Raw genomic sequence first — 23802 nt, 5'->3', positions numbered from 1 at the left:
TATGGAAATCTGATATTTAGACACATTTTCCCAACAACATAGTTTTCACCAAAGAATTGTTACATTATCCTATTGACAGTCTTGTACTTGATGAACCAGGGAAGAGAAAAAGAAAGAGAAAGAAAGGGAGAGGGAGGGAGGAAGGAAGAGAAAAGAAACTTAATCAATCTTTATTTTAAAAAAAGTCCCTCAAGGACCATGCACATTCTTGAAACAGGACGACGTGGAGGGAAGGGCTGGGCTCCCTTAGAACCCAGGCAACCACAGGGTCAATCCTAGATACACATCTGTTGGCACAGGTCAAGTTTAGGTGGAAGATGGGGTCAAGGGAGCAAGAAGAGTGTGCAGCATAGGAGCACAGGCTATGGAGTCAGGCTGAGTTCAAATTCTGCCTCTACAAATTAGTAGCTCTGTGTCCCTTGCAAGTTACTTAATCTTGTAGGTTTTATACTTTCTTTATCAGTAAAATGGCAATCATAATAATACCTATCTCGGAACTGTGTTTTCAGGACTGGTTAACACTTGCAAAGCCCACATCATTTTGTCTGACATGTTTCAAGGCTAGACAGTTGATGATTATCAGTATTACCATTATTATTAACATAGGACTGACTCCTGGATGAGAGAAAACAGAGACAAGTTCTGCTGAAGGAAGTCAAAGGTACAATGAGAAGAAACAATGGGGAGAACGGCAGAGTTCACGTTAATGAGTGGACCACATCCAGGAATTCTCAGCTACCACTGACGGGACTGTAAACTGGTACAATCCCTTCCAAAGACCATTTGGCAGTGCGTACTGAAGCTGAGCATGTGCAAATGCCCAGACTCAGCAATTCCTCCTAGATGTAAGTTCACACAAATGCACATACATGTTTATCAAAACACATATTTATGGCATCATTGTTCGAATAGCCAAAAAATTAGTAACAACTCAAAAGCAGGATGGATAATTTCAGTGTGGTACATTCATAAGACAGAATTCTGTAAAATGTAATTGTAATGTATACATGTAAGGATAACCTGACCCCCTTGCTGTACAGTGGGAAAATGAAAAAAAAAAAAAAAAAAGACAGAATTCTCTTCAGCAGTGAAAGTGAATGAACTCTTGCCACACACAGTCTAGATGTGGCTCACATACAAGGTTGAGCAAAAGCAGGCAGACACGAAACAGCACATACTGTATGATTCCATTTATATAAAGTTCCTGAACAGGCAAACCAGTCCATGCTGTTAGAAATAAGGAGAGGAGTTCCCGTCGTGGCGCAGTGGTTAATGAATCCGACTAGGAACCATGAGGTTGCGGGTTTGGTCCCTGCCCTTGCTCAGTGGGTTAAGGATCCGGCGTTGCCGTGAGCTGTGGTGTAGGTTGCAGACGCCGCTCAGATCCCGAGTTGCTGTGGCTCTGGCGCAGGCCGGTGGCTACAGCTCCGATTTGACCCCTAGCCTGGGAACCTCCATATGCCGCGGGAGCGGCCCAAGAAATGGCAAAAAGCCAAAAAAAAAAAAAAAAAAAAAGAAGGAGAGCAGTTACCTTTGGGGGGAAAGAGTTAATGGCTGGGAAGGTGCATGGGGAGCCTATTGGTGGTGGTTACAACGTGTTCACTTCTGGAAAATCCATCAAACTGTCCTATGATTTATGCACAGGTACTGATATACATGTATATGCTGATTTTACTCTAATAAAGAATGTAAGAAGTTCCCATTGTGGCTTAGCAGGTTAAGAACCTGACATAATGTCCATGAGGATGAGGGTTGGATCCCTGGCCTCACTCAGTGGGTTAAGGATCCAGTGTTGCTGCAAGCATAAGTTGCAGATGCAGCTCAGATCTGACATTGCTATGACTATGGCATAGGCCACAGCTGCAGCTCCCATGTGACCTCTAGCCTGAGAACTTCTACTTGATGCAGATGTGGCTATAAAAAGGTAAAGAAAGAAAGAAAGAATTTAAGAAAAAAAAATTGGTCAAATTATTGAAAAGATCTTGCTCTAGGTTGAATACTGTGGTCCCCCTTCCAATTCATACATTGAAGGCCAATCCCTACTGGGAGAGCGGGAGGTGAGGCCTTTGAAAGGTGATGAGGTCCTGAGGATGGAACCCTCATGAATGGGACTGGAAACCTGACAAGAGCGCAAAGGAGCTCCCTTGTCCCTTCCACCATGTAAGATGCAGTAAGAAGACGGCCATCTATGAACCAGGAGGTGGGCCTTCACAAGATACCCAATTTGCTGCCACCTTGATCCTGAACTTCCACCTCAAGAACTGTGAGAAATATATTTCTGTTGTTTAGAAGCCACCCAGTCTAGGACATTGTTATAGCAGCCTGAATGAACTAAGACATATCTCTGCATCGATTTCCTTTTTAGAAGAGAGAGCCATACTAAAGAAAAAGAAAAGCCTTTGGTACTAAGGAAAAGCATGAAAAGAAAACACAAGGCATAACAACAGTTATGTTTACAAACTGCAAGTCAATTGTCCTATCAGGCCCGACTCCGGATGCATCAGGATAGGCTTGCTTACGCTCTGATAACAGGTACAAAAATCTCTGTGGCTCAACAGAACATGAACTCCTTTCTTTTTCTGCACAATGTCTAGCACACATAAGCGGGAGGCTTTGCTCCTTGACCTCCCTCAGGGACCCAGGGACCCGGCGGAGGAGGCTTCACCCTGACAGTTGTGTCCACAATCACCTCCGTGGTGGGAAGAGCACCTGGCCGACTAGACTTGAACACGTCCACTGCAAAGAAAGACATGCCCTTTCCATTCTCATTGCATTGGCCAAAGCAGGTCACGAAACTGGCCTAATCCCTGAAGGATGTAAGATGTGCAGTCACCCTATGGGCAGGAGAGGAGCTAGAAAGGGGATGGCGTTACTGATGCCACACTTGCCCCTACAGCTCCAGGCTCAGTTGAGGTCAGAGTTATTCCTACAAGCTAAATGTGTGGTTGATACTCACTCGCCCTTCTCTTTCCTCTCCCTCTAGCAGGAGGTCATGGAAAAAGCAAGCTGGATTTGCAGAGCACTTCCACCCAGCTGGTCAACCATCGTGTATGATCTCGTCTCTATTGTAGGGCTTTTAAGCTTTCTGGACCAAAAAGCAGAGTGGAATTGCAGCCTAACTGAGCGGGAGTAACAGCTGGAGCAGAGAGGAGACCATCCTGCATGGCTAAACAAACCCTGAGCACACCCGCCACAGTTGGTGAGGGGCAGTGGGGGTGTATTACTCTTTTACAGAAATAAGAATGAATGGAGGAGGCTGGAGAGCAGATGTCAGCCATAATACACGGAGGGGATAATCAACAAGATCCTACACCGTCTAAGCACAGAGAACTATATTCACTGTCCTACGAGAAACCATAACGGAAAAGAATGTTTACGAAAAGAGTGCATATACATGTATCACTGAATCACTTTGTTGAATAGCAGACATTAACACACCATTGTAAACCAGCACTTCAGTGCAACAAGTTTTTAATACATTTAAAAAATGAAGGAAGGAGAGTGGAGCAGAGACAGGTTTCAGAGCTCGAGGGGAGGAAAGAAACAGCGAAGGGGAGAGAGGAAAAGAGAGAGGGAGCCAGGAAAAAAAAGCTTTCTGTCTCCAATCAGTACCAGATGTGAGGTGCTTCTCGTGTCCTACACAGTGGATATGACTCCAGGCCTTTGGCAGTATGTCCACGTCTGCTATGTTTTTGTTACGTGAATACCATGCTGGAATCCACTCTGTTTACTAACAAAGGAATGACTGCATATACCTCAAGACAAAAAGCATCCAGCAAGGCTGCTTGGACTCTGCCCACACTGCTCCCTCTCCCTGCTGGCAATGCAGGTGATCCCAAGTGGCTGTCTCACTGCGGGGCTCTTAGAAGGGCATGCGCAGATCCTGCCATTTTAAATGTGACCTCCTCTTAGAAGCACCTTCCAGGTTTGGGAAAAATATCCTAACATGAAAGTTTTCTGTATTTTGTTTTTTTGACTCACCGACTGGTGACATAATTTAATTTTAATCTGGATTCCTTAAAGAGCATAGGAGGCCGGAACATTTTGAGATGAAGGGAAGAGGTGAAGAAGGGTAGGGGTTAAAAAAGAAAACTGTCCCATGGTTACCACTGGGGGCCTGATTTCCCTGTGACTGTACAATCCAAATAACTTATTTAAATTCTCATGGTCGTGAGACTTATTCATGTCCTTTTAGTGTGAAAGAAATCACTTCTCTTAGTAAAGGCCACCAATGTCAGGTGGAAATAAGCGATTGATATAATCGATCAGAAATGTTGGGAAAGAGGCAGAGCTTGTTTCAGACAAATCCAGCCCTTGGAAGTTTGTGGGTGCTGAAGAAGTGGGTGATTTTTCAGGCTTTTCAAGATGTCGCCAAGGGTCTTTTAACGGACAGGCTCTCTTGGTGCACTCCAAAAGGACTCGTGTTCCAAAAAGAGGTTTCCAAGTAAACTTTTCACGAACACATCTGCTATGGGAAATAGGATGTTTGTAGCATCGAGACCCCAAACAAAGCATAAAGAGAAAGATACATTTTAAAATGTTTATTGAAAGTGGAAAATTCTTCCCACATAAGGAAGAGGTGACCCGATCCACTGTACAAACAGGTTCTGACCTGAAGATTGGTGATTTAAAGAAAATGCAACCACTTGCATTTCTTGCTAAAAATAGACCAAAAGGAGCTTAATTGAAAAGATATGCTATGGCAGCTGGTGTTAGGTTTTAGGTCAAATAACCAATGGGCTCAACACAACGTGAGACAGGGGTAGCCTCATTAGAGAGTGTGGCTGAAGAGCAGAGACCAGTATAAATTATTGCCCTTTGAGAATTGATGTGGTCGCTCTCCTTCTCTTTGAAGATTTTAATTAGATATTTATTCTCCTTCACAAATGCTTCAGTTGGTTATGTTTTAATTATAGACCTTGACCAAAAAAGCAAACAGAAGAGCCAACAGAGCCAGGCCCACTGACAATCTCAGTGCACAGTCTTGGTGTAGCCTTTGCAGTTGCAGTGCCATTCTGGAACTTGCGGCATTTCGTTGAGTTCCAGTTGAGGTGTGGGATATTGAATTCAGGTGATTCCCAAGCCTATTTCTGAATTCCTATAAAGAGAGAGGAGCAGAGAGAAAAATCAAAGATTTTAAAGAACCGAACAACAAAAAAAAAAAGCACTATTGTGATAGCAGTCAAGTATTGGATCCTAAAAAGAGCTATTTTTTTAAATTGAGATATAATCGAAATATAACATTGTATATAACATAAAGACTCAATGTTTGTACACATTGTGAAATGATCACCACAAGTTTGGTTATAACATAGTTACATTTTTTTCCCCCTGTAATGAGATCTATTCTCTAATCAACTTGTAAATATACAATGCAGTATGGTTAACTAAAATCAGCATGCTGTACATTTCATCCCCAAGATGTATTTATGTTACAAATGGTAGTTTGTATCTTTTGTCTTTTGACTCTCTTCACCCATCATGTCACCCATCTGCCATTGCCACTGCCCCCGCCCCGACTGTGACAGACAACCACCAATCTATTCTCTGTATCTATACATTCAGGGTTTTTTTTTTGTTTTGTTTTAAGATTCTACATCTTTCTCTGACTTATTTCACTTAGCATAATGCCCCCAAGGTCCATCCATGTTGTCACAAATAGCAAGACCTCCTCCTTTTTTTTTTTCTTTTTTTACAACTGAGTAATACTCCATTGTGTGTATATGTGTATATATGTGCCACATCTTCCTTGTCCATTCATCCACTGATGGACACTTAGGTTGCTTCCATGTCCTGGCTACTGTAAATAACACTGCAGTGAACATGGGCGTGCATGTATCTTTTTGAGTTAGTGCTTTTGTTTTCTTTGGATAAATACTCAAAAGTTGAATTGCTGGACCATATGGCAGTTCTATTTTTAATTTTTTGAAGAAAGTCCATACGGTTTTCCATAGTAGCCGCACCAATTTACATTCCAACCAACAATGCACAAGGGTTCATTTTTCTCCACATCCACCAACATTTGTTAGTTCTCATCTCTTTAGATAATACCCATTCTAATAGGTATGAGGTGACATCTCATTGTGGTTTCAATTTGCATTTCCCTGATGATTAGTGATGATGACCATCTTTTCATGTACCTCTCCACCATCTGTAAGTCTTCTTAGGTAAACTGTCTATTTAGATCCTCTGCCCATTTTTTTTTTGCTTTTCAAGGCCACCACACCCACAGCAATGGAAGTTTCCAGGCTAGGGGTCGAATAAGAGCGACAGTTGCCAGCCTACACAATAGCCATAGCAAAGCAGGATCCAAGTCACATCTGCAACCTATACCACAGCTCACAGCAATGCCAGATCACCAACCCACGGAGCAAGGCCAGGGATCAAATCCGCATCCTCATGGATACTAGTCGGATTCGTTTCCACTGTGCCACACTGGGAACTCCCCGTCTGCCTATTTTTAAAATCAGATTTATTTTTGTTGTTGTTGCTATTGAGCTGTATGAGTTCTGCATATATTTTGGATATCAACTCTGTATCAGATATCAGATATATGGTTTGCAAATATTTTTTACCACTTGGTTGGGTGCCTTTTCCCTTTGTTGATGGTCTCCTTTGCTGTGCAGAAGCTCTTTAGTTTGACGTAAGAAGCCATGACTTACTTCTTCAGCATAGGCACATCCAAACACCCACCATAGGCAAAGTGGGCCAGGTTAGGTATAAGTTACAGTTCCTTTTCTTAAAGGGTCAGATACAAGTCCATGAATTTCCAGATTATACACAAACCATTTAAGAGAGACAGTGTTTAGGGAGAATTAAGGCGGAATTCATGAAGGGTAGAATTTCTGCAGACTGGAGTCACATCATGAATGTATCTGACTTTTAGGGATACAACCCTATCCACTCAGGTAAGGGAGAATGACAAAGGGAAAACCCATGGAAGCTGGTATATTCAGCAAACATACCCCTTTGGACAGTGACACCCAGCTGGGGCACTGTTGCAGGAGGGCTGCTCCCAGCCTCAGGGGGAACCTGACAGGGGCTGCGGGGCCAGAGGGATCCAGCCCCCATGCCCAGCCCCTCCACTTACCCTGCGGTGCCACATAACTGCTGTCATTTCTCTGTGTACCAGACGTGGAAAGGCTGGGAAACCCTAAGTGGAGGGAGCTCGAGGAGCTAGGAGATGTGACTGCAAGCCTTTGCGGTGCCCTCTGTTCCCTGATGCGTCGTAGCAGGTGAGGGGAGGAGGGTACAGGGGGATCTGGCCACTCTCAGGGTGGTTCTAGTGCTTCAAAGTGTAATTTTAATTCCATGCTATTACATTTCCACGGTAGGCACAGGCTTTAGAATCAGTGCCTCCCTCATTGAAACCTGAGTAACATGGTGAGAGATGGAGGTGGGGTGGGGAAAGAAAACACTGGAGGGGAGGAACAGTGCAGAGGGAGGGGTGGCTGGGAGGCGGTACAGCCTTGGGACAACTTTGGAAAAGTCAGAAATCCACACAAGCACAAAATGTCTTGGAAGGACCATTTCGCTTTGCTTATTCTTTCCTTCTATGCTCTTGAACAATCTTCTGGTGACAGCTGCAGCCTCGGCGTGGACCTGCAGCCTCACCAGGCACAGCAGAAGCACTGGAAGTATGTCTTACGGAAGGTAACTTGGGCAGAAGTGTGCAGGCTGGATTGAGGGGAGGCAGCAGATTGGGGTAGCGAATCCAGGGGCAAGTTGGGGCCATGGATGAGGTGGACGGTGATAAGGACTTGTTTTAGGACAATGGCAGAGGCACGGAAAGGAGGGAACAACAGACGTTTGAGGTAGAATCAATGGTACCAGGGTTCAGGTGCATGGATAACGGAGGTACAAACAGACATGGGGAAATGAAAATAACTTTCACAACCCAACTTCCATCAGCTGATATTTACATGTGCTGGATGTGGAAGAATTCTTGCTTTGACCGTTGAAGACTAATTGCAAAATTAATAGTGCTGTTGACCTCAAGGATAAATCTGTCAATGGCAGAGAGAGATTATTTACCTCTGGGCTCCTCAGGTATCTGGGCTGACACCCTGCTGGTGTCCCTGCACCGGGAACTTTCGACAAGGAGGCTCACAGTGGAGCCATCAAACCCACAGCAGAGCAGGCAATGGCTGGAGCTTGGTGATGCCCTGAAACCTGCCCCAGGAAGCTGCTCTCTTGTAAAATGGGTTTTTTCAGCATGATAGTCTGGAGCTGGGAATATGTTGACAAGTTTTCATTTTGATTGGTTAAAAAACCAGCCCTAAGGTTCTGGAGTTGTCACTGCAGCAGCTCAGGTCACTGCTGTAGCATGGGTTTGATCCCTGGCTCAGGAACTTCCATGTGCTGTAGACACAGGCGAAAAAACAAAAACAAAAACAAAAAAAACAACCAAAACCCCCAAACCACAAACACACACACACAAAAAACTAGCCCCAAGGGCTCATGGCCAGCACTCATATAGATATGGCAACCTTGGAAAGGAATACAGTCCTTCCACAGCTGAAATGACAGATGGTATGTGAGTCCCTCAAAAGCAGAGAGGCTGACCACTTCATCTCTGGATTCTTGGAACCTGCACAGCTCCAAGTTCAGAGCAAGCCCTCATCTCAGTGTTTAGAAATGAATGGCTGGATGGCTGGATGGATATGAGGATGTGCATTCCAGGTGAGACATAACTGATCAAAACCATGCTGATCTATGGCTCTGGTAATCAATAGGCACGGCTGTACACGAGTCACGAGCTGTTGCCTCCAGCAATTAAACCATCATTTCTTAAGCTTGGGTTTACAAGACCAGAACTAAAAGGTTGATTAATTTCTTCTAGACCCGAGTTCTTTGAACTTTTTAAGTCACAGATGTCTTTAAGAAGTTGGTGAAGACTACAGACTGTCCCTACAGAGAAATATGGACGTGTCCATGAACATAGATACCCACAGCCCACTCACACTCTGCTGATAACGTCAGGAGATTCACAGATCCAGAAATTCTGAGGCCCAATGCTTTCTCTTTAAAAAACATAAATATGGAGTTCCTGTCGTGGCGCAGTGGTTAACGAATCCGACTAGGAACCATGAGGTTGCGGGTTCAATACCTGCCCTTGCTCAGTGGGTTAACGATCCGGCGTTGCCGTGAGCTGTGGTGTAGGTAGCAGATGCGGCTCAGATCCCGCGTTGCTGTGGCTCTGGCGTAGGCTGGCAGCTTCAGCTCTGATTAGACCCCTAGCCTGGGAACCTCCATATGCTGCGGGAGCAGCCCAAGAAATGGCAAACAAAGACAAAAAAAACAAAAAAACAAAAAACCCAAACAAACAAAAAAAACACATAAACATGAAATTACGTACAGGGTCTTGGAAGGTGCCCCTCGCCTGAATCTTAGGCCTTAGTAGCTTCAGGGAAAATCTGCCCTTGCCCCACCCCGAGTCCTGAATGCTGGGCCTTAGTTCTGTGCCTACAATTCCAGAAACTGCCATTTGGTGATCACCGGTGCCAGGCCAGGGTTCAAGCTGCCTGGGCAGACCTAGGTAAGACTCAAAGCCTTCAGCATTTGCTTGGGTTTGTCGTATATTCTGCTTCACAAAGGTGCAATACAGGTAACATACCTGTGCTCTCAGCCTGGGAAAAAGACCCTCCACTTTCAACTTCAACTTTTGTTTCACACAGCTTCTTCCTTTTCTCCTTCCAACTCATTTGCCATAAAATTTTGCTCAAAATTTAAGTTACCTATTAAACTACCACAGTGGATTATCGGTGGCTGTCTTCAACTTCCTTGGGCACTGATTTCCCCCTCCCCCACTCAAATATTTAACACATCTGAACCTAACGGACCCATATGGTGCCAAGCCGCTCTCCTGTTCCCAGGGAACAAGTCTGCATCACAGAATCATAGGGAAGTGCAGTGGCAGCCACAAGAAGCCCACCTGACCTGCCAGTCTCCCTAAGATCAAGGTGAGAGCTGGACAACAGAGCAGGAGAGAGAAAATGTAGCCTGCCTCTACCATGCTGTGCTTCTTTTATTATCTTCACCTTGTACCACTGCACGATCTTGATTAAAGGACGGTGATGATACATTTTTAAATATAAGATTGAAAAAAAGTTTCTCAGATGACAGAGTAATCTGTAGTCAGCTAGCTTTGTACATTTCAATTGTCACCACCACTGTGACATTCAAGGAAAAGTAATTTAGAAATACAGGAAATACAAGGACTTTCTCATAAAGTCCAAGATGCTCAATCAAACATGCAGATGCACAACTACTGCAGATTTCCACACAGTCAGAAGCAGCATTCAGGAATAAAAAGTAATGTAGCATTTCTAGCATGTAATGAAAATAAAGAGTGCTTATAGATGAAGTGATGATAAACAACCAACAGCAAGATAAAGTTTAAACACACACACACATACACTCATGTAGAACAGTGTATATACCTGACTTTAGAGAAAAGTTTGGCATAGTCAATAATAGTTCTGGAAAGTAAATAGAAAGCTTGACTCTGCTATAAACCTCTTAAACATTATCGAGGTTATTAATTCCTGAAATTCAAGATATACTTGTATCCCTCAAACTATAATGTATCAAATATAAGAAATTTTATTGTTTATTAAAACTAACCAAATATCAACTCTCAAATTTATAATTCTCATGAAATCAAATTCCACTTAGAAATATCTTTTTCAAAACAGAAATCTGAAATGGTTTAATCAGAAAGGTCTATGTATTGATCCAGTCTCAGACTAAGGACAAACTGAGAAAGTATTAACTTTAATTAACATGTTTTCTTCCCTTGTAAATCTCACTGTTCCCTTGATTAATTTCTAAACATACATACTTCCTAATTCTTAAACATGTTCTACTAATTTTCAAAAGTATAGCTTATCAAATTCTATTAAAGTAGTAACTCTATTAGAGTAGAAGCACACATGCTGGAAAAAAAAAAAAAAAAAAAAGGGCCCCCAAACCCAAAACAAAAACAACTTTGATGTTCAGAAACTCCAGGGATCAGGTTTCAATCAGTTGAAGATAAAGACAGCTGGGATGGTAACTATAGCCGATCTTGAATTATTTCCTTCTTCTCCAGCAGTTACTTGTGTATCAATAGGGAAAGGATGGAGCGGCCTTTTAAGGCACACTTAAGTCCCCAGGGAACGTGTGAGACCAATTCTAGATGCAATAAGTGCGTGGACTCTGGGCTCTAATCCCACCTCCGTCTGAAGAGTCTTGGACAAATAATTTATCCTCTCTTTGCCTCGACACAAAAATCACCTGAAAATGGAGATGCTGTGAGTATATGGACATCACAGGCTTGTTACGAGGATTAAACGAGATGTAGATTAACTGACCTGAACATTTAAAACTCACTTATGATGAACACACGCCATAGTATTTTATGGTCCTGATGGAATATGCACACTGACTCTGATACTATTTGTGCAAAATTACAAAGTCACTATTTTATTTGCTTTACAAACATGGCTTATCAATTTAAACTGTTTTTGTTTCTTCCACATACCATCAGGAGGCACATGGTATAATAAACAGCATGAATTTCAGATTCTGCCAGACCTGAAATGGAATCTAAGTTCAGGTGTTTATCAGCTGTGTGACCTTGGGCAAGTAGTTTAAGCCCTCCAAGCCTAGCTACCTCTCCTATGAAGCAAGGATACCAATATCTAATTTAAGATGTTGTTGAAATGGTTAGCATGAATATGCCCAGAGCCTGGGCAGAGTGCCTGGAATACAGAAGGTTTCAATAAAGGGCTACTATTATATTCCGTTCCAGGAGTGTGGCTTGGAAAATGGAGAAGACCAGAGCCTCCCACAGCGCTTAGCAATGGTGCCGAGACGATGATGGCCTGTCCTGGATGCTGCCCTCGCAGCTCTAACCCACGAGGGAGAGGCTATGCCCACTGTGAAGCTGGCACCTCTTCCTCCCTGGACTCTCAGTCTGTGGAGTGAGCCTTCTGGAATGGCTCTACTAAAACCAGCCTATATAAACTCTCCGTATGTAAGGAGACCTGGCTATCACAATTTATAAAGAGGAAATCAACAGTCAGATGTGCCACCGGGCCATTTTTATATCTGCTTTTTCTTCCCATATCTAATGTTGTTGTAATGCTGTTTTCAAGGAAACTAAAAAGGAAAGAAACGAGTCCCTGGCAATCCCATAACCTCGCATAAAACCTTTGGGCCTTGCTCTCGGCTCAACCCAGCCATCCCCCCTCTACCTACGATCTGCCACCTGCCCCCTCTTTTTCCAATTTCTCATAACTGGATGGGGCTCCTTTCGGAAAACCTCTCTCAGCAGCGCACAGCCGAGAGGGTCAGGGGCCCGCCCGGTGGGGCTGGGCATCCTGCTGGCCGGCCCTCAGCACAGCACTTGGAGCCTGCATGCTCACCCAGGCTCTGACCATCTCGGCATCAGGCAGAGCTGAACCAGCTGCACCAGGGAAGGGGCCCAGCAGAAGCCCATGCCCTCCGTCTTTATCAGGACAGGGTGCAGGACGCCTCCCAGTACCTGTCACCACCAACCCTGAGGCTGAAGGGGAGGAAGACAGGTGCCAAGGGGCTGGGTCTCCTCCAAGGCCCTTTCCTTCTGCGGAGCTAATGGAGACGTGCTGAGAAAGCTGCCTGCTGAGAAAACGGGCCTCCGGGACCAACCTTATCGTCCTTCCCATAGCTCTTTCAGCCAAAAGAACTGGACCTGAAGCCAAGGATGCCTAGAAGGTGGTCAGTCAACGATTCCTGAAGGGATATCTGTGTTTCGACTTGTTCCTTTGCATTCTCTATATTTTCATACAGCTGCAAGAATCCTTTTCTTGGGAGCTGATGGACTTGCCCTTCCAGTGGAAGAAAGTCATGCTGTTCAGCCACCTCTCCTGCGGTCCCTTCTTGCTGAACATATTTCTAAACTGTAAAACCTGTAACATGGCAGCAGAACCAGAGGCATAAGGAACCAGCAAGAAAGGAGAAGGATAAGCTCTGTGTAAAAATACCCAGTGGAAGAAGCAGTGTTTCTGGAATGTTCACCACGTGTCTGGCAGGGCTCTACTCTCTCTGCCTTCTCTCCTTTAATCCTCTCAGGCTCCCGGCGAAGTAGTTAACAAGTTAACAGGAGTTTATTCCAACCTTAAGTACTTGCCCAAGGTACTGAGAGTAGGTGTCAGTAGGGAAGCAGAGGAGAGGTTTGGATTTGGTCACACTAAGTCTGGCCTGGTAGTGACGTATCAGCAAGGCATTCATAATGCAATATAAAGAAATGAGAAAAACTTCGTAATTTATAAAATGACTACTAGTATCAAGATTCCTACCCAACAGACTGTATCTACCTTACACAGAGATGATGGTGTTATTGCATGTTCCCCTACACAGGAAAGCCAGCCTAGGTCAGGCAGAGGCATTTCACAGCTACCTGTCTTGAAGCTCTGAGGCATGTCAAGACGCTGTAAATGTGACCTGAGGATGGTGCGTCACTGGGCTTTCTCTGCACACACATGCACCCCTCCCCATACACACATACTTGTTCTGTCACATTAGAACATGCTGCAAAATGTGCTTTAATGAGGAACAGTTGGTCTGGTTCTGCTCAAATAAAAGACATCCCTGTAAGAGAATTGCCACCTGTCTTCCCATCTTGCAGGGCAGCTTCTAAATGAGTTCTTCTGTCCCTGACACCTGCAGGTGCTGCCAGGGCCCAGCGATCACATTCCACATGACAGCTCCTCTTCTTGGACTGACAGACAGCCTCGCCCCGGTACTCCGTGTCATCACCAGGGACCAGGACATACAGGGGATTACAGGTGCCAAGGTACCCCGCTCCACTGTTGTTCTAGACATTTCTCCAACTGGGAGCATCTCTGTGGCACATAATTAGGAGCGCCCATTATCTTCAAACCAAAAATGGGAGTATTTTCTAGGTCTTACAGCCTTGGGAAAGAACACTATATGTACAGTCCACCAGCATTACAGGAGCTTCATCTTGTAACAGCATCAACAAGTTAAATTTGGAATCAACGGCACCTTTCCACTTATTTGGGGAGAAAACTGACATTATAAAACCTCTGTCACAGAGTGACATGACAAGAGCACAGTACTGCCAGCCTTTCCGTACCACTTCTGGGCATGAGCAATTCTAAATCAGAAAGTATTCATGTGTAATTTCCCCCTCCCCTCTCACCTCAAAGGTGTACTCGCTCTCAGATCATTAAAATGGCGAAGAAAAAGTTTTAAACACTTACACGTTCAAAAAAACAATCACTATAATATTCGTTTCTGTCTTATTTTGGTGATAGCAAACACAAGGCTTTGTAGTCAGGCCAAACATAAATTATTAAACTATCTACCATATGATCAAATACATTTCAGATTATATTCTGAATAGTTTTGGCTTGATGTCCACAAAAGGAATAGAGCTGATGTGCCCTGCGTAGTCTCAGGGATCCCAACCCTCTGACATGAACTGTGCCGGATGGAAGAAAGAGACAGATAATCATGTCAAAAACCAAAGCTCGGCATCGGCCCATCACCTAGTCATTATTTTCTGTAAGATCGTATTTCATCCTCCTCAAGAGATATGAAAACAGCTCTTAAGCTCTGAATTTCTTTGAATGAATTCAAAATATTTCTTTTGTATACATTTTTCTTATGGCTCAGAGGCACTGTTACAGCTTGAAGTGGAAGTTCATAGGGATGAAGGAAAAATCGTTTGATAGCTTGTAACTCAAGATAAATCAGGATTTGGAATAATTTTTTTTTTCTTTTTTTTCAGCTGAGCCTCAACCTTTGGCCTATGCCGAAAACCTATTGAAATCGAATATGCTATCAATGCAAGGAAATGGTATTAAAACATATGTAATGCAGTACAATATACCATTGGAAAAGAACCTCAACACCTCCCAATTTTGAGGAGTCTGCCTTCAAAATTATTTCCATATCAGAAAGCTATCTTTACCATAACTGCATTTTATCCCTAGAATATAAATGTAAGGAAGCCCCTCCCACTGTAAGCATCTCTAATGCACCCTGCTGCTTGAGTCCCTGATAATAAGGGATAAACAAAGGTGACTACTTAGTCTTTGCAATGCCGTCTCAACACTCCATTGTGGGCTTCCATCTGAATGCTTTCATCTTCCTTAGCTTCCCTAATCTTTCTTGAATTTAGCATCAAATACCCATTCAAATGAGCTTACAGGAGTTCCCGTCGTGGCGCAGTGGTTAACGAATCCGACTAGGAACCATGAGGTTGTGGGTTCGGTCCCTGCCCTTGCTCAGTGGGTTAACGATCCGGCGTTGCCGTGAGCTGTGGTGTAGGTTGCAGATGCGGCTCGGATCCCGCGTTGCTGTGGCTCTGGCGTAGGCCGGTGGCTACAGCTCCGATTCAACCCCTAGCCTGGGAACCTCCATATGCCGCGGGAGCGGCCCAAGAAATAGCAACAACAACAACAACAACAATAACAACAACAACAACAACAAAAGACAAATGAGCTTACATTTCCCTAATTTTAAACTTGCTATACTTACCAAAATAAGAGGTGGAGGCAGGGAGGGATTAGATTCAGAATTAATAACAGTCCTCAGTTCTCTTTTCTGCTAACTAAATATCAGCCACAGACGCGCGTGTGCGCACACACACACACACACATGCACACACACACAAACCCTCAAGAAGCTTACTTAAAACTACGACGTCTGTGATCACAACATTTATGATAGCGGCACAAATCTAAACGCATCTCTTCCAAATTATTGGCTGGAAATAAGCATTAGGACAAATTAAAGCTGCTCCACAGGTGTGGCGAAGTTAAAGCGAGAGAAAGTGAATTGGGTCGAAATGCTTCCCTGATGATAAAGTCCTTCTGATCATCTCTTAAAGCGCAACTGAATCTATCTTCATTCCATGGAGTGTACTCAGGGAGCCGTGAACCAGGATGCTGATGGACATAACAACTGGCTGGATTAATCTTTAATCAATTCAACTCAAAATAATTACTCCTAAGGGCTTTGTCCAAATAGGTAACCATGAGAGCGTGCTGGGAGATGTTTGTGTTTTAAACAAACAAACAAAAACCATGGGTGATGTTAACTGCTATTACAATACAACGCTCTTATTCCAAGTATCATTTCAGTGACACTGGAAATATTGTTGTAGCATCAGTGAGCTCCATGCATGGCATACAGTGAATAAAGGTGATGGCAGGGGCTTTGTTCTCTCTCAAAGAATCTCATAAATGATGAGCTAACATGCAAAATGTTTTCTATAGATCACGGTGATGGCTATTTAGCTTGGAAAATTCAGATAAACTAGTTAAGAAAAATTACATGGTACACACCTACTGTAATTATGCTGAACTTGGCGATCTGAAGAATGTTCACATCTCTGCCTATTTTCCTATCGCTTCCAAAGTTCTGTTATGAGTTGTTCCAAAAAATCCATTCCAAGGCATGCCCATTCATCCTTCCTATTCTGAATATGGATAGTTTTAAAAAGTAAAAAATACTGATTCTACCAAAAGTCACTTAAAATAACTGGAGAGAAGGTGACTGTTAAGAGATTTAATTATGTATATGACTATAAAAGCGTGGCAGGCAGCCTTTTAAGAGGGCCCCCAATGATCCTTGCTTCTGGTATTTACATCCTCATTCAACACCTTCCCCGGGACTCGGGGCTCTACTTACTGGCTTGCTTCTAATTAATTATACTCAGCATAAATGATGGGATGTGACTTCTCAAATTAGGATTCAAAGAACAGTGGCTTCCACCTTTCTCACTCTGTTTTCTTGTTCTGAGGGAGGTCAGCTGCCACGTTGTGAGCGGCTCTATACGGAAGCCCACAAGAGAAGGAACTGAGCAAGAGTCGACAAAGAACTGAGACCTCACTCTAACAACCCATAAGAAACCAAATCCTGTCATCACCACATGAGAGAACTTAGAAGCAGCTCCTACCCCGGCTGAGCCTTCAAATGAGACCACACGTCTGTCTCATGTCCTGAGTCCAGCCTCATAACAGGTTTTGAGTCAGATTTTGGACCCACAGAAGCTCTGATAATTTGTTTAAACCTCTAAATTTTGTGGTAATTTGTTACACAGTAATAGATAACTAATATAGAAAGATGCCAGACAATAGGGCTAGAAACTGATTTATACACATGTGGAAACATGATTTATAACAGAGGCATTGCAGACCAGTATGAAAGATGGACTTCAGTAACATTTCCTGAACAACTGATTATTCATACCTGAAACAATGAAATTTGACCCCTACCTTCCATGCTTAAAAAAAAAAAAAAAAAATCAATTCCAGGTAGACTCAATACTTACCCAGGAAAGACAAAAGTGGGAAATTATCAGAAGACAATATGGGCAGAAAACTTTTCTTACCCCTAAGGTAGGGGAATAGTTCTTAAGTCACAAAAATACATGAAGTTCTAAAGGCATGTCAAGAGACAAGTCACCAACTGTGAGAAGATAATTGCTTTGCAAATAGCTGACTTTATATAAAGGAATCCTGGAGAACAATAAGAAGGTGTCAATTCAAGAGAAGAAAATGGGCAAAAGACTTACCTAGATGCTTTACTGAAGAGGAAATATGAATAGATATATAGAGGAAACCAATAAATGTATTCAAAAATGCCAACCTCTGCGAGTTCCCATTGCAGCAATAATGAACCTGACTAGTATCCATGAGGACATGAGTTCAATCCCTGGCCTTGCTCAGCAGGTTAAGGATCCAGCCTTGCTGTGAGCTGTCGTGGTGTAGGTCACAGATGTGGCTTGGGTCCTGTGTTGCTGTGGCTGTGGCATAGCCCGGCAGCTACTGCTCCAATTCGACCCCTAGCCTGGGAACTTCCATATGCTGCAGATGTGGACCTAAAAAGACAATAAACAAACAAGCAAACAAATGCCAACCTCATTTATAATTAGAGAAATATAGGTTAAAAACACAATCAGACACCAATTCACAGAAAGTTAAAAGCCTACCGATGTTAAGTGCGGGTGAGAATGTGGAGGGAACAGACCCCTTTGGCACCACTGCTGCTGGTGGTATAAATTAACATAACCACCTTGGGGAAGTGGGGCATTACCTGCACACCTGACAACCTGCACTTCCACTTCTGGGTGTATCATGCGGACTAGAGAATCCACTGTAGGCACATGCCAGTCTCAAGGCCCTGTCATGGATTATGTGGTTGAGTTAGAAGCTCTAGTGGGGTTTGGGCTAGAGGTGGGGGTGGGGGAAGCCTTGGGCAAAGACTGAAAATAGTCTCAGGATGTAGGGGCTCAAGCAGTAGGATTGAGTCTTCCTGAGAACATTAACTCTTCAAACTGTTTCTCTAACAACCTCTTTCTTTCCTTCGATGCTTCCTAATGTACTTTTTCTCCTTTAATAATTCTCCTTTTCCACCTCTTAATTCCTGAGTTGTTCACCCAACTTAAAAATTTACTGGCCAATGTGGAGAATAAATGGGACACAAATAGCCCCTCCATTGCCAGTACGTATCTTAATTTTTACTTGGATTCAACGGGATAAGGTCAATCCCTCTATTAGTTTTCTATTGCTCCTGTAACAAATCACCATAAACTGAGTGGCTTATTTTTTCCGGCCATGCCCACGGCATGTGGCAGTTCCAGGATCCGGGGAGCCCACACCACAGTAGTGATCAGAGCCACAGCAGTGACATTGCCGGATCCTTAACCCACTGAGCCACCAGGGAACCAACTCCTCGAAGTGTTTAAATAGTAGATCATGAGAAAGTTCCTTAACTCCTAACTTGTAGATTTTGGATTCTTTATGTGGAAAATAAGGAGTTTTATTGTTGTTGTTGTTGGTTGGTTGTTTGTTTTTAAAGCTAACAAGACATGAGTTGCAGAGCGGGAATGACTGGCTCTAAGGCTGAAGCACAATGTGATTTCTATGGGGCTACAGAGAGTGGAAAACTGTGTAGCTCCCAAGCCAAAAAGTTCAGGCTTTCAGAATGTGGGGCAGATTGAAGACGGCAACTCCCTGCTCTGTGCCTTCTGTTCTCCCTGGTCTTGGCCACGTGACTTACTTTGGCCAGTGGGATGTCATCGAACATGCCATGTGCTGTGGCTTCAACAACTTGTGCATTTCTGTTTGCTATTCCTGTTCCTCTGCCTTTACCGTGAGGACTTGCCTGGGTTAGCCTGTGGGAGGATGAGCCACAGGGAGCAGAGCTCACTCAGCCAAGCAGTCCCAGCTGTGGCCACCTGCCAGCCGAAGTACCAGACAGGTCAGTGAGGAGCCCCATCTAGATCGGCGGACCTGCTCAGCTACCCCATAGCTGACCACACACGTGCGAGTGTGCCCAGTTGAGCCCCAGCAAGGTTCTGTGGTTGTCATGGGGCATTTACAGTGACAAGAGCTAACTGATATATAGGATGACCAGATATTTGGTCCTGCAACCCTTTTTAGTGTGGAATACACATATATCTCTTGCACAGATACATTCATTCATTCATTCATTCATTCACTCGAGAGACACCGAGGGTCTGCTCTATGCCAGACACTGTTCCAGACATTAAGAACAGAGTAAAACTTCCCAGCACTCATGGACGGGGCTTCCATTTTATTAACTGGAGACAAAGAAACACACAAACATTTGGTATGCCTGATGGTGAGATGTACCATGGAGAAAACCAGAGGAAAGACAAGGGGTCCTAGGTGTGACGGAGGGTGGGGTCGCTATGTTACAGAGGGTTACTCAGAACGGCCTCACAGACAAGGTGCTGCTTCAGCAGAGGCCTGGATGGAGGAGATGACAGACACATCACGTGGGCATCTAAGAGAAGCATGTTCCCAGTACAGAGACTAGCCCATGGAAAGGCTGTCCTGAGGGATGAAACCTGGTGTGTTCACATGCACGGAGCAGCATGGAGGCCAGTGTAGTTGGCCCAGTGTGTTCCTGGGGGAAAGGGGTTGATGAGGGTGTCAGAGAGGCAATGGGGGTAGGGGACTGGCGGTGATACAAGGCACTAGGCCATGTAGGCCACCACATGTAGGGACTTTGCTTCCACTCTGAGTATGATGGGAAACCCTAGACTTTAAAAAAAAATTTTTTTACCATTGTGTTTTATATATATGACGTAAAATCTGACGTAAAAATATATGACGCAAAAATTACCACTGTAATGATTTTTAAGTGTACAGTTAAGTGGCGTCAATTGTATCTGCCATGTTGTACAACAATCACCACTGTCTATTTTTTCTTTTTAGGGCTGCACCTGTGGCATATGGAAGTTCTCAGGCTAGGGGTCAAATTGGAGCTGCAGCTGCCAGCCTACGCCACAGCCACAGCCACAGCAATGCGGGATCTGAGTAACATCTGTGACCTATGCTTCAGCTTGCAGCAATGCCAGATCCTTAACCCACTGAGTGAAGCCAGGGATTGAACCGGCATCCTCATGGATACTAGTCGGGTTCTTAACCCACTGAGCCACAATGGGGAACTGCGCCACTGTCTCTTTTTAAAACTTTTTCATCACTCCAAACAGAAACTCAGTAACCATTAAGAAATAATTCCCCCATCCCCACCCCCAACTCCTGAAACCTCTAATCTACTTTCTGTCTCAACAGATCTGCCTATTCTAGATCTTGCATATAAGTGGAATCGTATAATATTTATTCTTTTGTGCCTGACAGTTCTCTTAGCATCATGTTTTTAAGATTCATCCATCAGAACGTCATTTCTTTGTACCGCTGAACAAAGTTCCACTGTATGTATATATCAGCATATCAAACACATTCTGTGTATCCATTTATTTGTTGACGGACACTTGGGTTGTTTCCAGCTTTGGGTTATTGCGAATAATGCTGCTCTGAACACTGGTATGCAATACCACTGGCATACCCATAGAGCAAGTATCTATTTGAGCGCCTGCTTTTCATTCTGTTGGGTACATATGCTGGGTCATATGGAACCCTAGCTGGTTTGGAGCACAAGAGAGACATGATCTGATTTTTTTCTGGAGGGTAGAAACAGGGAGACCAATTAGGCAGATTGTTTGTGTTTATTTTCAGACTATATAGTACAGAGAAAACCACCTCCTACAAGAATATTTAAGAGAAAAAGCATGTTGTAAATAACACTAATCCTACACCGTGGATGCTTTGCAACTGTTCAGGGGAAGTGACCTCAGCTGAAGGATGGCAGAAAAGAAGTAGCACTCAAAGTCAATGAAAAAGGGAAACTCAGAAATACAATCACAAAGTACTTATTTATTTTGGTAACCGTACTTTATTTTTGTTTTGGTCTTTTCAGGGCCCCACCCATGGCATATGGAGGTTCCCAGACTAGGGTTTCAAACTGGAGCTGTAGCTGCTGGCCTATATCACAGCGACAGCAACACCAGATCTGAGCACGCCTGCAAGCTACACCACAGCTCATGGCAACACTGGATCCTTAACCCACTGAGTGAGGCTAGGGATCGAACCTGAGTCCTCATGGATGTTACTCAGTTTCCATGGAGCCATGACAGGAACTCCGGTAACTGTACTTTAAATAATGCTGTTACTGGTTATAAATCTGACTGAAAAGACTAACGACCAAGTCCTCATTTCAAGGAAAATATGCCATGGAGGTGATCTTAGCATCTCGATTAACTAGGCCCAATATCTTCACTGACTCACAGCGCCACCAACTTCCTACCATGTAGTCACGGACCACGTCTTGTGCGCCAGCACTGCCGAGGGCTCCCTCTGCATTGCCTCACTGCACTGTCAAAACCACCCTATGGAATAGATCCTATTGTCCCCAACGTGTAGAAGAAGAAACATACCCTGAGATGGTAACTGACCAGCCAATGAATGATCTCACAGTTGGTAAGAGATAGATCCAAAGTTCCAAATTCACCCAGTAAGACACCAAACTTTATGTTCTTAAGGGATATTCTATTCTTTTGAAATGAATATTGCCAAGAAAGAAGCCCTGGGAGTCAGGTCCCTCTAGAAGGAAAATGCTGACCTTAATAATGTAAATCTGCAATGGTTTTTTGCTTTTGCTGTCTTCGGACTTCTTTCTCAAGTGGTGGCAAATCTGGAGGTTACCAGATCCTATTTTTACAGGTCGACTTCCTACCAGATAACTGTCAACTTGCCACATGGCTTGTATATTTATATTTCTCAGTAATTTCACAGAATGGCATTGGGAAGACTGAAGGACAGCAGAAAATTTCTTTTTCCAAAGTGCTTTAAATTTAAAACATTGCAAACTATGTTAGAAAACAAAGATATTCATGGTTCTATTATTTTAGGCACAATTCAAAGTCAGAACTCTGAACATGACAGAATAGGCTGTCACTCTCATCATTAGAAAGTAAAAGGAAAGAAAACAAAAATTTAATGTTAGAAGCATGCCTGGCTCTAAAGTATCCATTCTCACAGTTACCATGAAAAGAATTTAAATTTGCAAGATTACCATCAGTTTAAAAAGGGGCTTTTGCAATTTGCTTATCAAGACGTCAAATAACTTCAAAGAGCAGGTTGGGTGGCTTGATTGTGATTTTTTTAGCTTTTGAAGAATTACACTAATGTCCTTTGTTGATGTATCAATCTAGTTTATACTGTCAACCTCCCTGCCTCTAGTCAAGAAACCATCCATTCCACCTTGCATATCAGTGAAAGCCAAGTTCATTCAATAAACATGTACTGAGCACCAACTCTGAGCCAGACTCTGTGCTACGGCCTGAAGCTGGTGGTGACCAGAATAGACAGGGTGGCCCTGCTCTTGTGAACTTCTGCTCACACAGGCTACTTTCTCTATTCTGCTCATGCTCAAAAACTTTCCATCATGCATGGTGGAAACTTTTATTATTTATCCCTATCTTCTCCTTCTTATTTATACGGAAGTATGTACTTCCCAAACTCTTGAGGTTGGGTGGGGATGTGTGAATACTTCTGGCTGAAAGACATAAATATGGCACTCCTGCGCTGAGGCAGGGAAGAGTCTGGTTTTCTAGACTGTCAACCTGGGTCCCTGAGTGCCTGCGTGGAGCAGAAAAACCATGATTCCAGATTGTTCACTAAATAGTACTAGATGCATTGTAGTGTGAGCAGGAAGTAAACCTTTCCTGTGTTAAGCCTGATATTCCAAGGTTAATTCATGACTGCAATGCAGCCTAAGTAATCATGGACAAATACATGTGCTTTACTGTCTAATGTGTCAGGTGCTAAGTCCTTTTATTAGACTTCAAAGCCTAAAGGGCCCACTCTTCACAAGGAACAATATTTTATGCTTCCTCCCAACTGCCCACATCTGCTTAAAGATGCCCAAAGAAAGCCGGATTTATTCCTGTGCATTCTGCCAGCTGACTCATATTCCTGTCACATTAGGAATTTTTTTTTTTTTTCCTTTGCTTGCCTGATTAAATCCTTCTCACCTTCAAAGTCCAGTTCTAATCCCAACACATCCAGGAAACCCCCCTATGGGGGTGGGGGGTGAATACCTGTGTGAATACCCTCTTCACACTAAAGACTCCAGGTGGCAAATTCCACCTTATTGATAAAGATTCCAAGAACCAGTTCCCATCTTCCTTTGTCCGTAGGGTGCAAACTTGGGAGCCAGGGTTCCACACTGTGATGCAATATGTCTGAGACATGGATGGTGAAATAAGCGATCATAAGGAAGCAAGCCGGGCATGGGATCTCTGCCTTGCTAGGGCAGGAGGGGCAGAGGTAACATCTCTTACCAGCAGCTTCTGTGTGGTGTGGGTGTTATTTCTGGAAAACTCAATAAAGGGTCTGCTTCTCCAGCCCTTCCAAATAATTCTGGGGACTA

The 23802-nt window shown here is 43.7% G+C and overlaps 1 protein-coding gene across 7 annotated transcripts in view; it reads right to left on the bottom strand.

Moving 5' to 3' along the window:
- Positions 1-4526: 4526 nt before the first annotated feature.
- The window catches only part of CDKAL1 (CDK5 regulatory subunit associated protein 1 like 1), a 654131-nt gene continuing 634855 nt past the window's right edge, over positions 4527-23802 (bottom strand). For all 7 annotated transcript variants that reach the window (XM_047795483.1, XM_047795484.1, XM_047795482.1 and 4 more), the window contains exon 16: positions 4527-5098. In XM_047795483.1, the coding sequence (XP_047651439.1) occupies positions 4907-5098 (192 nt within the window). In that variant the 3' untranslated portion in view covers positions 4527-4906. The remainder of the gene's footprint in view (positions 5099-23802) is intronic.

This window comes from Phacochoerus africanus, chromosome 9, assembly GCF_016906955.1.
Source record: "Phacochoerus africanus isolate WHEZ1 chromosome 9, ROS_Pafr_v1, whole genome shotgun sequence".
Classification (NCBI taxonomy): Eukaryota; Metazoa; Chordata; class Mammalia; order Artiodactyla; family Suidae; genus Phacochoerus; species Phacochoerus africanus.
The sequence above is the reverse complement of the archived record's forward strand: the minus strand, read 5'-3'. Positions and strand labels throughout refer to the sequence as shown.